The 16,449-nt window shown below is 41.1% G+C and overlaps 1 protein-coding gene across 21 annotated transcripts in view; it reads right to left on the minus strand.

Annotated features, from left to right (window-relative positions):
• C2CD5 (C2 calcium dependent domain containing 5) overlaps positions 1-11,340 on the minus strand; it is a 93,392-nt gene extending 82,052 nt beyond the window's left edge. For 8 of the 21 annotated variants that reach the window (XM_074402902.1, XM_074402898.1, XM_074402893.1 and 5 more), the window contains exons 1-3: positions 11,117-11,340; positions 10,857-10,975; positions 1,829-1,915 (exon numbers count right to left, since the gene is read on the minus strand). In XM_074402902.1, coding sequence (XP_074259003.1) covers positions 1,829-1,915; positions 10,857-10,946 — 177 coding nt within the window. In that variant the 5' untranslated portion in view covers positions 10,947-10,975; positions 11,117-11,340. The remainder of the gene's footprint in view (positions 1-1,828; positions 1,916-10,856; positions 10,976-11,116) is intronic. The other 13 variants (XM_074402892.1, XM_074402886.1, XM_074402884.1 and 10 more) reach the window with 4 other exon arrangements.
• Between the last annotated feature and the right edge of the window lie 5,109 nt (positions 11,341-16,449).

The raw sequence follows: 16,449 nt of genomic DNA on the forward strand, positions 1-16,449 counted from the left end.
ATGTCATCTTGTTGTTCCCAAAGCCTAGTATAGTCCCTATAATCTCTTGGAGGATTTGGGCATGCTGACAGACCAAATTGATGCATGAAGAAAATATACAGTTGTGCAGATAAAGATGGCAGAAACTGCAGGGAGGTGGCGGAGCACAACATGAAACAGACCTCCTAACAGCAACACAACGGACTTTCTAAGAACACAGGAGAACATGGGTGATAGGGACCTCCAGGATCAAGTGCCTTGAGGGAGGAAGCGCATGTGGGAAGAGAGGAGGAATGAAAAGAAACCTGGGTGAGGAGATGGGAGGCTCCTCTCTTGGAGAAGTCCCCTCAGATCACCAGGCCATGAGCCACTGGAACATAACTACCTTCTGTCTCTGTGTGCACTACCAATCATGGGAAAAGTTATTATTCTCTTAATAAACGTGCCCAAACAACTCAATTTCTGCATGCAAAAGAATGAAGTCTGGGCTGGGCATGGTGGCTCACACCTGTAATCCCAGCACTTTGGGAGGCCAAGGTGGGTGGATCACTTGAGGTCAGGAGTTTGAGATCAACCTAGTCAACATGGCAAAACCCCATCTCTACTAAAAATACAAAAAAAAATTAGGCAGGCATGGTGGCTCATGCCTGTAATCCCAGCTACTAGGGAGGTTGAGACAGAAGAATCGCTTGAACCCAGGAGGTGGAGGTTGCAGTGAGCCAAGATCGTGCCACTGCATTCCAGCCTGGGCAACAGAACAAGACTCTGTCTTAAAAAAATAAAAATGAAAAAGGAATAAAATTGGCCTCTTACGTCAAACCATTATAAAAATTAACTCCAAACGAATCCATGGCCTATATACAAAAACTAAAACCATATAACTCTTAGAAAAAAACACAGGGGTAATCTTTGTGACCTTAGAGTTGGCAATAGATTCTTTCATTTGACAACAAAACAAAACTAAACGCATTAGATTTCATCAAAATTAAAAACTTCTGTGCATCAAAGAAAATTATCAAGAAAGTAAAAAGGCAACCTACTGAAAGAGAAAATATTTGCAACTATATATCTGATAATGAATTAATATTCAGAATATGTAAAGAACTTTTACAACTCAAAAACAAAAAGCTAAATAACTCAACTAGAAAATAAAATGTGGCAAATATATACAATGGAATATTATTCAGCCATAAGAAGTAATGAAATTCTGATACATGTTATAGTGTGGGTCAACCTGAAAGCATTATGCTGACTAAAAGAAACCAGATACAATAGGACAAGTAGTATATGGATTCCATTTATGTGAAATATCTAACATAAGCAAATTCAAAGAGACAGAAAGTAGATTAGAGGTTACCAGAGTCTAGGGAGAGAATGGGAAGTTACTGCTTAATGGGTACAGTTTCCGTTTAGGGTGAAGAAAAATTTCTGGAAGTAGTGGTGATGGTAGCAAAACACTGTGAATACAATAAATGCTACCAAATTGTGCACTTACAAATGATTTACATGACAATATTCATGATATACATTGCCACAATTTTTAAAAATTTCTTTTAATCCGTATATTGTTCTCTTAAGTAATTTTTGGTATATGCTAAAATCTAGAGACAACTATAATAATAATATGATACATTTGAGGACTTGTTTTGTTCATGTGTTACTATACACTGAATTTTCTTAAATGTAATATAACTTTTTTTAGACTCACTACTTTTAGGTAAGCAGAGAAGAAAATATTTTTATGATGTAGAAAAACTGCTATGCCTGAAATAAAGGGTTCTCATCATTCCTGAGGGAAAAGAGTCACCTCCAAAAAATACACTCAAAAATGCTGACATTTAAAACTTACCTCAAATTTAAACCACTCCGAGTTCCACTGAGGGTTGAGTGACTTGAGGTACACATCTGTTTTAAAGGTGGTATTACCAAATTTTACCTAAAAACAAATGAGAAATTATTCACATATAAATATGAAAAATATGAATAAAAGTAAATCTTAATGTCAACCAACCAATAGAAGGATTAACCATAAAGGAGAAAAAAAGACTATTATCCTCTGAGACAAAGGGAAGAAGGTACAGATGGGCCCAGGTAAGCTTATAGACTATACAAGGGATTACCCACTGCAAGGGATTACCCACTGTTCTGCTTGACCAGCTCCAAATAACACAAAGAACTAACTTCCCCAATTTCTAAAGAGCATGTACAGAGCAATAAAAGATCAACAATCTAATAGAAAAAACAGGCAAAGGATATAACCAGACAAGGCACAGAAATGGAAATACAGCTGTCTTTAACCACATCAAAAGATGATCAACCTCAATTCATACTAAGAGAAATGCAAATTAAAATATTTTTACTTCTCAGGCTGGCAAAGATCAAAAGGTTTGAAAACAGAATTGGTGAGCTACTGTCATACTTTGCTGGTAGGAGTGTAGAACAATCTCTACAGAAAGCCACCTGACAACATATACCAAAATTTTAAATGGTTTGAATCCATTTTTAAGCTAGCAATTCTATTTCTCAGAATTTATCCCACAGAGGTACACAATGACACGTATCAGCAACATTACCATAGCAAAAGCTTGGAAACAACCTAAATACCTATCAATAGGGAACAAATTAAATTTATGGTAAAGCAACACAATGTAGCACTAAATAGAATAAAGCAGTTCTCCATGCACTGATAAGGAATAACTTCCAAGACATGCCAAGATATATCTTTCTACTGCAGATACATGGCATTCTTCAGCAAAAAAAAAAAAAAAAAAAAAGAATTCATATAATAGGTATATGTCTATATATGCACACATTATTTCTAGAAGGATGTACAGGAAATAGTAACAGTGGCCACTAGAAAGAGTAGAAGAGGTTGGTTAAAGGAAAGCCTGTGAGACAGAAGCTGACTCACTTTGTAGCTTTTGAGTTTTGAACCATGCATATATACTACCTATTTTAAATGCGTTACTTTAAAATTCAAAAACATCAAAACTTAAAATTCAAATGGCAATAACTTTATTTTCATTCAAATTACAGAATCCTAAATTTGCTTCCAGGAATTTAACCTGTAGAAGTACTTTTACAAAAGCCTTCCCCACCAAAATTATAAAGATAATCATTCAATAGGAAAGGGACAAAATAAATCACGTGCCCCTACTAAAGAATGGAGTCGATTACATGTACTGTCATGAGAAGATATCAATGACGCAATAACTGAAAACCCAAGTAGCAGAATGTATAAAGTATGATATTTGCTTCTAAAAATGCAATGTAGATACACAAGCATTTTTTGTAAGAGGACGAAGAACAGATGAACATAAGCCAAAGAACGGATAGCAATTATCCCGGAAGAAGGGACTGACAAGATGTAAGGAATACAGTACAGTGTTGTAAGAGGTAACGAAGGGGTTTTCAAGTTAACTAGTTCTGACTGAATCTTTTTTAATGGGAAGTATTCATGTATTACTTGCATACTTGCATGATGTTTTTTTTTTAATCACAACAATAAATGAAACTTAATGAGAATAACTTAGGAAGAATAGAGGTTCTTGCTTAATTACTAATTTAATTTTCATTCCATTTCAATATTCAAGGCACAATGGAAATAGTTATTGTTTAATTTATCTAAAGCTGCTTTATATGAAGTAAAATGTTGTTAGGATTCATAAAACCATTCAAAAGCCAAATGTACTTAAGGGTTTTGGCTCAACTGCCAAAAGTAGCTCATGATTTTTCAAGTGACAAGTTTAGAGCACTCTACAATTTTGTCCCACTATAACAGTTGTGCTATATTGTGCCTTTTTGTTGTTGTGCAACTGTTCATTCTAAATAAAGATCTGATAGTCCACAAACTGCATTAAACAAACAAAAACGATTTCAGAAAAAAAGGAAAAGGCATCAGCCAGGCACGATGGCATGTGCCTGGAGTCTCAGCTACTCAGGAAGCTAAGCCAAAAGACTGCTTGAAGCCAGGAGTTTGAGGCTGCTGCATTCAGGCCTGGGCAACAGAGCAAGACCCAGTCTCTCAAACAAACAAACATATAAAGGACAAGAAACAAAAAGAAAAAAGCTGGAGTGTGTATTTTGCCAGCATTGGATGTTTTCCATTCTCGTACAAGAGAATCGCGGTTCACTCAGTCTTATTTAATTAAAAGGATACTTTATTACTCAGCAATTAAAAGAATGCCTTAGAACTCTGTTAAAGAACATCAGGGATTTTAATGGACATTCCCTCAGTAAAGTAAAGCATTCTCTTTACCCACTCATTAACTAAATTACCTTGAGAAAGTTATTTAACCTGTTATTTAAATTGGCTTCCTCCTCTGAAAAGTGGGATTGTTAAGTGAGCATTACATGATATAATGCATGTAGAGACCTAGCAAAATGTCTATACATAGGAAAGTCATTAAATATTTATTTTCCTCTCCTCTTCCTTCAAAGGTTCCTGGAAAAACACAAGATGACAATGTAGCAAACAATTCTTGCAAACAATGCCAAACAATTGTAACATATATTACTACTGAGATATATTTCCATTAATACTTCCTTGTACAGAACCCCATCTTACTTTAGAGATTCCTGCAACACTAATCATCTTTTAGTATTACTTGGTCTTCACTGGGTCCCTACACTCCTGACATCATACAGAGTGGAAATTCTCTCCATCAATGTAACCAGGACCAATACTTGATCAGTTAATCAAATAACTTGGTTAAATTAGAGAATCACTAAAAATAATACAAACCGTAAACATTTTAAGATAAAACACATAAACAAACATTCATTCCTCTGTCTTTAATGTAAGGCTAAGGCCTCTTTGCATAAAGGTCAACTGCTTCCAGGTCTACATCATCTTTTCTGCATAAGCCACATTCATCTATGATTTCCAGTTTGGGCAGCTTTAAAAAATATGAACAAAGAATCCTCTATTTTTTACAATCTTTTCTCCACCAATTCAAGAGCAATTTTTAGTGACCATTTCCATGTCTTTACATTCACTGATTTATATAAGGTTTAAATAAATTATAGTAATAAATACAGTTGACATAGCAGATTTGGGAATAAACACAACTGCTTCTTGGTAAAGCATTATCAGCCAACTGATGGGAGACTCCAGAAACACTGGAGAGTAGTCTTATTCAGAGGAGTATTTACAAATACACTTTTTGGAAGCAACGCAGAGGGCTGAGGATCGCAATGAGTCAGTTCATGGAAGTTGTTAAGAGAGCTTCAACTGTATAAACGTCTCCTCTTAATTTCTGGACTACTCAGTAATCAGTATCCCCCTTTCCTAGCCAGATTTATTTCCCACTTCTATTCAACAAGAATCCTACTTTCAATTACGTATGAGTGAAATTCATTCAATTGAAATGCATTCAATTACATCAATACATACTCTATTTCTTCTTTTGCTTTTACCAAGTTTGTCCTAGTCACCTGAAAATTCTGTCTTCCTTTTTCTCTCTGCCTCTGGAAATTTTACCATCCTCCAGGCCCAGGATAAAGGTTTCTCATGACTAGCCCAAGCTTCATTATCTCCCTCTTCTGCGAACTTAGTCTTTATCAAGCCATTTATCCCCTTATTATAGTATAATCCTTCATTATCCCCCTTTTCCTGCATTAATGTTTCCCCTTTCCACTGGATTATTCCTATTATCATACAAATAAGTTCTGTATCTTTTCATTTTTTTTAAGTACTAAAACTACTTCACAAATACCACTCTAGGTTTCCTCCCCCACTTCATTGCCATACTTCTTGAAACAGTTGCCTGATTTTTCTGTCTTCCTACTTGACCTCAGTGACATTTAACAATTGAGCTTCCTCTTTCTAGAAACTTCCTCTCTTGCCTTCTAAGACATTTCGTTCCCCATTTTTCTCCCACCCACTGGCTCACAATCTCAGTTTCCTTCCTCTAGTCCTCCTCCTCTAATAAACCTCTTAATATCAAGTTTTCTCAAGGATTTATCCTGTTTCTCTCCCTCACCCTAAGTCACAGGTTTGCAAAAAAGACAGAACCAACTCCTAAAGAAGCTTTAGAAACACCTAGCAGTGCTTTTGAGGAAAATAGTAATTGCACTGATGAAGGGTCAAAGATGCTAGGTATTCCTCAATGCAAAAGAGTTATCAACAATGAAGACTTTTACCATGTCATGATTTTTCAATGTCCCACTAGATGATCACATGTGTACCTAAAAGGCTGGGTGTGATGGCTCACACCTGTAATCCCAGAACTTTGGGAGGCCAAGGCGGGTGGATCACCTGAGGTCAGGGACTCAAGACCAGTCTGACAAACATGGTGAAACCCCCTTCTCTACTAAAAATACAAAAAATTTGCCAGGCATGGTGGTGTGCCTGTAGTCCCAGCTACTTGGGAGGCTGAAACAGAAGAATCGCTTGAACCCGGGAGGCAGATTGCGCAGTGAGCTGAGATTGCACCATTGCACTTCAGCCTGGGCAACAAAAATGAAGCTCCGTTTCAAAAAGAAAAAAAGAAAGAAGAAGAAACCTACCTAGAACCCAATTCAGTTTTACAGATAAAAGTGTTAACAATCGGGTTTCAAGGTATGTAACTGTCAAGAACTACAACCATCATGTAAATCAAGAGGTAACTCTGCTTTTTCCCATGAATTAACTATTTTGGAAAAATCAGATACCCAATGGCAATGAAGATCTGAGATCCCAAAACTACACAACTGTCTCATTCTGTTTGAGAAGCAGTCATATTTGCATGATTTTCACATAGGCAAGGCACTCCCTATCCCACGTCCCAGCTTTATTTTCTCCACATGGGGCATTTCTCACCACCCAGCATACTATATCTTTTATTCAATTATCTTACTTATGAACTCCCTCCTCCCACTAAAATGTAAGTTCCATGATTGAAGTTTTTTGTTTCTTTAAAATGTATTGCTATATCCCCAGCATCCAGTACAGTATCTAATACATACAAAGGCCAATATTCATTGACTCATCTAATCACTTCATGTTTTCTATTATGGTCATGAAAAAGTACTTTCATATTAAAATAACAGGCCAGGCGCAGTGGCTCACACCTGTAATCCTAACACTTAGGGAGGCCGAGACGGGCAGAGCACCTGAGGTCAGGAGTCCAAGAATAGCCTGACCAACGTGGCAAAACCCCGACTCTACTAAAAATATAAAAATTAGCCAGGCGCGATGGCAGGAGCCTGTAATCCCAGCTACTCAGGAGGCTGAGGCAGAAGACTCGCTTGAGCCCCGGAGGCGGAGGTTGCAGTGAGCCAAGATCACACCATTGCACTCTAGCCCAGGCAACAGAGCAAGACTCTGTCTCAAAAAAATAATAACAACAACAAATACTTCTATTTCTCTACTATAGTTAGACCATCGTACTGATTTTTTTTTTAATTGTAAGTATACACAGACTATATTACCAAAAAAATGTCATGCCAGGATAGAAAAGGCAGATTTCAAAATACCAGGTATCTAAAAGGAGTACTGGGTCTCATAGTTGAGAAACACTGGCTAGTGTGCTCATTTTTAACTCAAACTTCTCTTTGAATACCGTAGTCATAAATCAAATCACTTCCTTGAGAGCTCCAATTAAAGGCCCTATAGATATCTCAAACCTAACATGCTGAAATGGGAAATGATCCTCCTCAATCTTTATCATCCTAATGGAATGTCAGAAAACCAAATACTTCAGAAAGCTAGGAGTCATCGTTCAGTCCATCTTCAAAATATACCTGCAATTTATCCACTTGTCTGCATTACCAAAACCATTACCTTATCCCATATCACCTGTTATTTGAACTATTACAGAATCTGAATAACTGCCTAATTTCTACTCTTTCCCCTTCAATCCATTTTCCATATAAAAATAGTGCTTATCTTAACTGCTTCTGAATGAATTTAGGGTAAAATTCAAACTCTCAATCGTGGTCTTTGTCCTTGCAAGACTGGCTCTTTGATTAACTCTCCAACTTTATCTTATAGTACTCTTCCCTTCACTGACTACATGCCAGCCACATGCATCATCCTTCACTTCCTAAAACACACCAAATCTCTACATGAAATCTCCAGGTTATCTTCTATTCACCGACTCCCCTACACACACAAATATACTCCCTCAGCAGCAGGCACTTTCTCATCCAGCAGATCTTGGGTTTGATGCACACTTTCTCAGGGACTTCCCCTGATTACTCAACCTAAAGTAGGTGTTCCTTATTGTTCTCTTTCCATTGTTCTCTTTCATGGCACATATCCCAATTTGTAACTGTATATTTAATCATTTATTTACCTTTCAAACATCTATCTCTCCCACTAAAATATAAGCTGCATTAAAAGTAAGAACCGGCCAGGTGTGGTGGCTCACACTTGTAATCCCAGCACTTTGGGAGGCCGAAGCGGGCAGATCACAAAGTCAGGAGTTCAAGACCAACCTGGCCAACACAGTGAAACCCCATCTCTACTAAAAGTACAAAAATTACACGCCTGTAATCCAAGCTACTCAGCAGGCTGAGACAGGAGAATTGCTTAAACCTGGGAAGCGGAGGTTGCAGTGAGCTGAGATCACACGACAGCACTCCAGTCTGGGCAACAGAGCAAGACTCTGTCTCAAAAAACAAACAAACAAACAAAAAAAAAACAGTAGGAACCAAGTCTGTCTTATTCACCACATATACGTGTACATATATCAGCTAGACCAGTGACTAGCCCAGGGCCTGGCAAACAGCAAACACTCAATTTGTTCTAAGAAGGAAATAATAAATAACCTGTGAATCAATCAGCCCCCTTCCTCACCAGCAAAATCCACCTAGTTATCAAGGCCTGACAATTTTAACCTAAGAAATGTCCCACAAATCTTTCTGTCCCATTCCTTTTACCATTCCCACATATTTATTACCCAGATAATTTTACCACCTTCTTAACTGATCTCCCTGCCTCACTGCCCATCTGTCTAGTCCATCAATAGCATTCTCATTCAGGCCATTCTATAAAGAAACAAACTAATAAAAATATGATCTTACTTTATTTCTGCACAAAAAAACTCCCCTGAACAGGCATGGTGGCTCAAGCCGGTAATTCCAGCATTTTGGGATGCCGAAGTGGAAGAAGAAGGAGGATGGCTTGAGAGGCCAGGAGTGGGAGGCTACAATGAGCTGCATTCCAGCCTGGGCAACAGAGCAAAACTTGTCTCCTTAAAAAAGGAAGAAAAAAACAAAAAAAAAAAAGCCTTCCTTGTCCCTGCTTATAAATATTACAGAAAATGAGGTTTCATAGAGTATAGGGCTTTCCAGCCTCACCCCTAACAAGCTCCACTACCCACATATCCCCTACCTTTACTCCAGACCCATTCCAAACTAAGGCAGTTTCCTGAACATACTATATATCCCATTCTACGCCTTTGCCTTTGGTGTTCCCTTTGTCTGGTAAAATCCTGGGTACCCTTCAAATGTCACTTCTACAGGGTACCTTTCTCAACCTTCAGGGACAGAACTGTTTCCATATTCTAATACAACATTCATCACTTTGGTGAGGCTGTATTAGCAGTGGTTAAGAGAACGGACTGCCAGGCTATGGAGGTTTGCAAGCTATGTAACCTTAAGCAAATTTTCAACCTTTCCTGGGCCTCGGTTACCTCAACTGTAACATGGGACAGTAACAATACTCCTGTAGGACTGTTGTGAAAACTAAGAATTTAAAAGTACTTAGCATAGATCTGGCAATTATTAGATTCAACACGTTAGCTATCAGTTATGAAATAGGCTGTGTGGGTCGATGTCTGAACTACCTGAAAGCAAATATTATGCTTTGGTTGTTTGTGGATTTACCTAGTATCTGGCACAAGAGCACTCAAGAGCTTTCTCAAATGAATTATCACCATGACAATAGGTGGGGGTGGGGGGCAGTGAACTCCAATTATTAAGTTAGATAACATTTAGGAAACATGAGGAATATTGAGATTAAATCGGGATATATATTATGATGTATCTATCCATCAACTCTAGGCACTAATAGCCCAAATGATTACTGCTTAAATGGTCTGGCTCATCACGCCAATTTTTATTACAATCTTTACTTGGCTTCTTTCAGACTGTGGGTTATTACCTTCCGGGCCCTAAGCCTTTACTAATTTGCATGACTTTTAAACTAATCATTAGACTTAAAAAGCAATTTTGCAATTTAAGTCCATGGCAATTAACTGACTTCCTACCTCAAGGCCTAAATTACCCTGACACACCTCCTCAGACCTACCAGTCCATACAAGAGCAGGAAGTGTTACAGTTGTGTTTTAGAACTTTCAAGGCAGATTCACAACATGTCAGGCATGAGAATGGATTTCCTCGCACTAGGGGACCCCAAGCGCCCATAAAGGGCTTCATGCACATTCTTAAACGTGATGTCCACCCATCTGGCCACCCATCCCAAGGGGTGTGTGTGCGTGCGTGCATGTTTTGGTGGCTGTGGGGCCACATGTTGGGATCTCCTGAGTGCCAGGTGGCCTGTAAGTCCTGACATCGGAGTCAACCCGCCGTCCGCGTGTGTGCGCGCGCGCGTGTGTGTGCGCGTGTGTGCGTGTGGCTGCCAGGCCACGCCTTGGGATCTCCTGAGTGCCAGGTGGCCTGCTAACGAGTCCTGACATCAGGGTCACCCCGGCATGCAGAACAGTATGAGCCTCCCCGCGCAACGCGAGGTGCCGCGGACGCCTATGAGCCGTGCACCCATCGCTCGCGCTGAGGTCTCCGCGGTCATCCCTCGTGGGAGAGCTGGGCAACCACGGCCGACGGAAGGGCAGTCGAGAAGGGAACGGGCCGAGGGGCTGGGGGCGAGGTGGGCAGATCCTTCAGAGGGCTTGGCGCTCCCTGTGTTTTGAGGGGCAGGACCCGGCACCAACCTCCACGAAGGCATCAGTCAGGTCACTAGCACGGTCCATCACTGGCAAATGGCGCCCGGCCACGATTTTCACCTTCAGCTTCCCAGGCATGGTCTCGGTTTCGGCCTCCTCTCGGGTTCCTGCAGAAACAAACAAACGAGTCTGCGCCGAGCGCAGAGCTGGCGGGAGAGGGGCGGAGGCGCGCGGGGTAACTGACAGCGAAGGGGCGCGCGGGGGCGCGCGCGGGCGCCCGGCAGTCGGAGCCGCCGGTCGCCACTCACGCTCGCAGGAGGAAGGGGGCTGTCCCGCACGGGCGCTGACACCTCATTCCGGAGAGGCGGCGGGAGGAAGGGCTTGGGTAGGTTCTTCCGCCCTGGCCCCACAGGGCTGGGACCAGAGGCAAAACTCAGTCGGCATCCCGTTGCGCCTCAGCGGCTCCGGCTTGTTTCTCCTCCCCCGCCCTCAAAAATGGCGGATCTCGGGGCGGGGAGGAAAGCATCGATCGTTCGGCGCTCTGCCCACTTAGAGGGGGCGAAACTAGACTCTCCGGGGAAACACAAGGGGGCGGGGCTGACTTTGTGAAAGCGGGAGGGCAGGGAAATGGGCTGAGCCCTGCATCATCCACCCAGTCGGGGCTGTGGGTGGGTGAGGCGCCGCTTCCCTGTCAGCGAACGCTCCGTTTTCCCGCGCGAAGCGCCGGGGCTGCTCTGTGACTTAGCCTCGGGCCGGGGCCTTCGCCGCTGGAAGCGCCGCGTTTCGGAAGGGCTGTCCCGCTGGAGCAGCCGCGAGGAGAGTTTTCAGTAGGCCTTAGCGACCCGTTTAGGGATTCGTACAGCTAATTGAGTTGATTTCTACCTGGACGGGGTACAGGTGCGTGTTGTGGTTTCAGTTTTCTGTGAAGTACCGTTAGATGGCCGTGCGCAGTGGCTCACGCCCGTAATCCCGACACTTGGGGAGGCCAAGGCGGGCGGATCACCTGACGTCAAGGGTTCAAAACCAGCCTGGATGATACGGCGAAACCCCGTCTCTACTAAAAATACAAAAACGTGCTGGGCGTCGTGGCGAGTGCCTGTAATCCCAGCTACTCAGGAGGCTGTTGCAGGAGAATCCCTTGAACCTGGGATGCAGAGGTTGCGGTGAGCCGGGATCGTGACACTGCACTCCAGGCTGGAGACAGAACGAGACTCTGTCTCCAAAAAAAGAAAGAAAGAAAGAAAGACATAGAGATACCAGGCACCTCTCAGATAGTGGAATACGTATTATTTGATGAAATTTTTTATTCGGTCATAAAAAATCTGTGACCCATCTGTGTATTGGGTCACAGATGTTACTTTGGGCGGGCTGGGAGGAGGTCACCCTGAAATCCATAGTTGCCTCTTGAAGTTTGTGTTGGCGGGTATGGTGGCTCAGAACTGTGATCTCAGCACTGTGGGAGACGAAGGCAGGATAATCCATTGAGGCGAGGAGTTTGAGACCAGCCTGGGCAACATAGTGAGACCCTTCCACCCCCACCCCGCACCCTTCTCTACAAGAAACGTGAAGTTAGCTGGGCTGGTGGTGCACCTGTGGTCCTAGCTACCCAAGAAGCGGAGGTGGGAGAATCTGGGAGAATTGCTTGAGCCCAGGAGTTGGCAGCTGCAGGGAGCTACCATCCCACCACCGCCCCCCAACCTGGGCAACAGAATGAAACCCTGTCTCTTTAAAAAAAAGTTTTTTAATTAAAAAAAAAAAAATTGCCCTGTACTCTTAGATTGTCTCAGTGTTCTTATAAAGCATCCACAAGCCTAAAGATAAGACCTAAATAGTAGAAGAAGTTCAAGACCTCCAACCGTGGAAAGTATAGTCAACCACAAGTAATGAACTCGGAGAGCATTGAACATCTGGAAGAATTAACCCAACTACATAAAGTGAGGAGTAATCTACAGGCTCAGACCATGTTAGGGAAATTGAGGCACACACATAGGATGTAACATAAACCAGTCCATACAAAATTTCAAAATCAACATTAACAATGTAACTAGTATCAACAAAATCAGAGTTTATGCCGTCTCAAAGACTAAAATTTCATTCTGCCGTCTCAAAGACTAAAATATCATTCCTAAGTGAAGATATCCACGTGAACTTTTTACCTTCAAAAATAGTAAATACTCCAAACAGTAGTGATCCCGAATTATCTTTTCAAACCAAAAATTCTTTTTATGGAAGGAATATTGTTCACATAAGTGAGAAGTTGAACTCCTACACAGAAAACTACTTTCTCAAAATAAAAATCTAAAACAAAAATTGCTTACTTTTTGGACTAGGGAAACCTTTATCGATTCAAACTATGTCAAAGGGATAGGGGTCATAGGTCCCATGTTAATTTCCTTAGATCCATCTGCAGCTTTTTCTGGAGTCTAATTCTACTTAAAATGCCCTTGCCAACATTCTAAAGGTTAGCTACACTATGTGATCAAGGCTTGTTTGTTTAATTTATTTATGTTGAGACAAGGTCTCACTCTGTCGACCAGACTGGAGTGCAGTGGCATGATCATAGCTCACAAGCCTCAGTCTTCTGGGTCCAAGCAATCCTCCTACCTCAGCCTCCCAATTTCCTGGAACTACATGCACACACCACCATGCACGGCTAGTTTTTTTCATTTTTTGTAGAGATGGGGTCTCCTTGTATTGCCCAGGGATGGTCTCAACCCTGGCTCAAGCCATCCTCCTGCCTTGGCCTCACAAAGTGCTGGGATTACAGGCATGAGCCATCTTGCCCAGCCTGATCAATGTTTTTTGTTGTTTTGAGTGGTGGGGTTGAAATCATTTTTGTGATGAAATTAAAGTATTACCATATTACCAACTTATTTTTAAAAATATGAAATGTATAAAGAAAAAATATTAGAAAAATGTTCACTGCCAGTATTAATGGAAAATAATCCATTGCATTACAGAATGTGATGTAAAAAAAATTTGCAAATTGCACAATTAGAGGTTAGCAATCTTAGGCTCCTAATTAGTAGACTTTAAGGTACTTGTACTTACTTGTTGCCTTAGGCTTCATCAACAAGAGATTATAATTAAGATGCTTCCTGAAAACTATTTTTAGTAGACCTAAGCCTGACTTCAGTTGAACTGTTTCCTAATAATTGTTCTCGTTTGTTTTAATTAATGCTGGGAACAGTGCTAACTTTCCTGACAAATCTACCATGATGACTCCTGATTACCTTCTTCAGCTTCATACCCTGCCTCTCTTTTTGCAATTTACATTAATAATAACAAGAGTTAATGTGTATTGATGGTTTGCTGCATGCCCGCTACTGAATTCAGTGTTTCACAGCTTTTAAGCCTCCCTAAAATCCTGAGGTAGGAATTATCAGCCTTCATTTTATAGATGAGGAAATTGTGGCTTTTCAAAGCTGTGGTGATTACCCAAGGATACAAAGCTGCTAATGATAGAGGCAAGATTTAAATCTACGCAATGTGATTCCAAGAACCCACCTCTTCAAAGATTACATGTAGTTTTCCAATAAGCTATGCTTTTCCTTCTTCCTGGAGTATCTTTCTGATAGTCATCCTAGCAAACACATATGAAATCATAACTTAGTTCAAAAGTCAATACTCTGGTTTCTCTTCAGAGCGTATAAATCTTTTGCCTTTTACAAAAGGCACTTCTATGTCTTCTCTGATCTCCTTTCTAATAAATATGCTCTTCACTCCCATCTATGTTACTATCAAGTCTAATACATTTATTATTGTACTTTCCATGCAATAATTATTTATCCGTCCCTCTCTCTCTCTCCTACTAAACCATGAGCACTTTGAGGGAAGGGAATGCATCTTACTCATCTCTCAGTTCTCAGTTCTTTTTTCTGTGCCCTTCATGTGTTGAAATTCTTGTGGAATTAAATTAATGGTTAACAAGCATGCTATTATTACTTGGATCTCTCTTTCCTGGCTTTCTAAAATGTTCCTGTTAATCTTTCCCATCCCTTCAAGGTTAAATTTCTCAAAGGTTGTCAGTACTTGGTGCCCTCTCCTCACTTCCTAATCTCTCCAAAAACTATTAATACCTGGGTTTAGCCACCACCACTCTACAAAAACAGCTTTCACTAATGCCATCAATAACCTCTGGTTGCTAAATGCAGTAGACACTTTTTAAGTTTTTATTTTTGAGATAAGGTCTTGCTACGTTTCCCAGGCTGGTCTCAAATGCCTGGGCTCACACAATCCTTCTGCCACAGCCTCCCAGGTTGCTGAGACTGCGGGCACCTGCCACCATGCCTGGCTTCAGTTTTTCATTTACATGATTCTCAGTAGCATTTGACGCTGTTGACCATACTCTCCTTAAAATAATCTTCTTCTTGGTATTCAGAAACCAAGCTTCTCTTACCTATTCTGGTATATACATCTGTCTTCTCAGCCTACTCACTGTCCTTAACTATCAAATATGTGTTTTTCTCAGGTTCAGTTTTTGTCTGTATTCTCTTCCAACTGTACTCTTTCCCTAGGTGATCTCATCCGTGTTCATAATTTCAGTTTCCATCTGTTTAGCCAAGGACTCTCAAATCGTTATCTTTAGTCTATACCTCGCTTCTAGGATCTTGACCCATATATGCAACTGCCAAGTTACTATTTCCGTTTGGAGTATCAAAGTGACCTCAAACGTCCAAATGTCCAAAACTGACCTAATTTTCTTTACCTTCCTCATAACTGCAACAACAACAGTGACAACAGCAAGAACAAAAGTCCTAGTGGTCCATGCAACAGCATCATAAACTACATAGTTGCTCAGGCCAGAAACTCACTGATTTATGTTTGAAAGTGCACAGGGATTACAGGCATAGTGATGCAAATGACAACTTGGGCTCAGTTCAGCTACTTTTGCTTTGATTTTTTTTTTAATTTGAGTTGGGATCTCACTCTGTCACTCAAGCTGAAGTACAGTGGCAAGATCACAGCTCACTGCAGCCTCGACTTCCCAGGCTCAGGTGGTCTTCCCACCTCAGCCTCCTGAATAGCTCGGACTACAGACACACACACCACACAAATGGCTAATTTTTATATTTTGGTAGAGATGAGGGCTCCCTATGTTGCCCAGTCTGGTCTTGAACTCCTGTGCTCAAGTGATCTGCCCGCCTCATCCTCCCAAAGCGCTAGGGTTGCAGGTGTGAGCCACCATGTGGCCCACTTTTGCTTTGCTTAAAGCAGTAAATCAGCTGTGTAAAGAGTTAAAAGTGAGATAAGTAGGCATCTAGGTAAACTCATTATCTTATTAGTTCCCTTGTATCTCATGAAGGCATACCTAATGTACCATGGGCATAAGGATCACATCAAATAAAATATTCTCTAAATTGGAAGATTAAACACATTGCTTTTTTTTTTTTTTTTTTTTTTTTTTGAGACAGAGTTTTGCTCTTGTTGCCCAGGCTGGAGTGCAATGACACGATCTCAGCTCACTGCAACCTCTGCCTCCCAGGCTCAAATGATTTTCCTGCCTCGTCCTCCCGAGTAGCTGGGATTACAGTCATCTGCCACCACGCCCAGCTAATTTTTTTTATTTTTTAGTAGAGACAGGGTTTCACCATGTTGGCCAGTGTGGTCTTGAACTCCTGATCTCATGATCCACCTGCCT

Source organism: Saimiri boliviensis, chromosome 7 (genome assembly GCF_048565385.1).
Source record: "Saimiri boliviensis isolate mSaiBol1 chromosome 7, mSaiBol1.pri, whole genome shotgun sequence".
NCBI lineage: Eukaryota > Metazoa > Chordata > Mammalia > Primates > Cebidae > Saimiri > Saimiri boliviensis.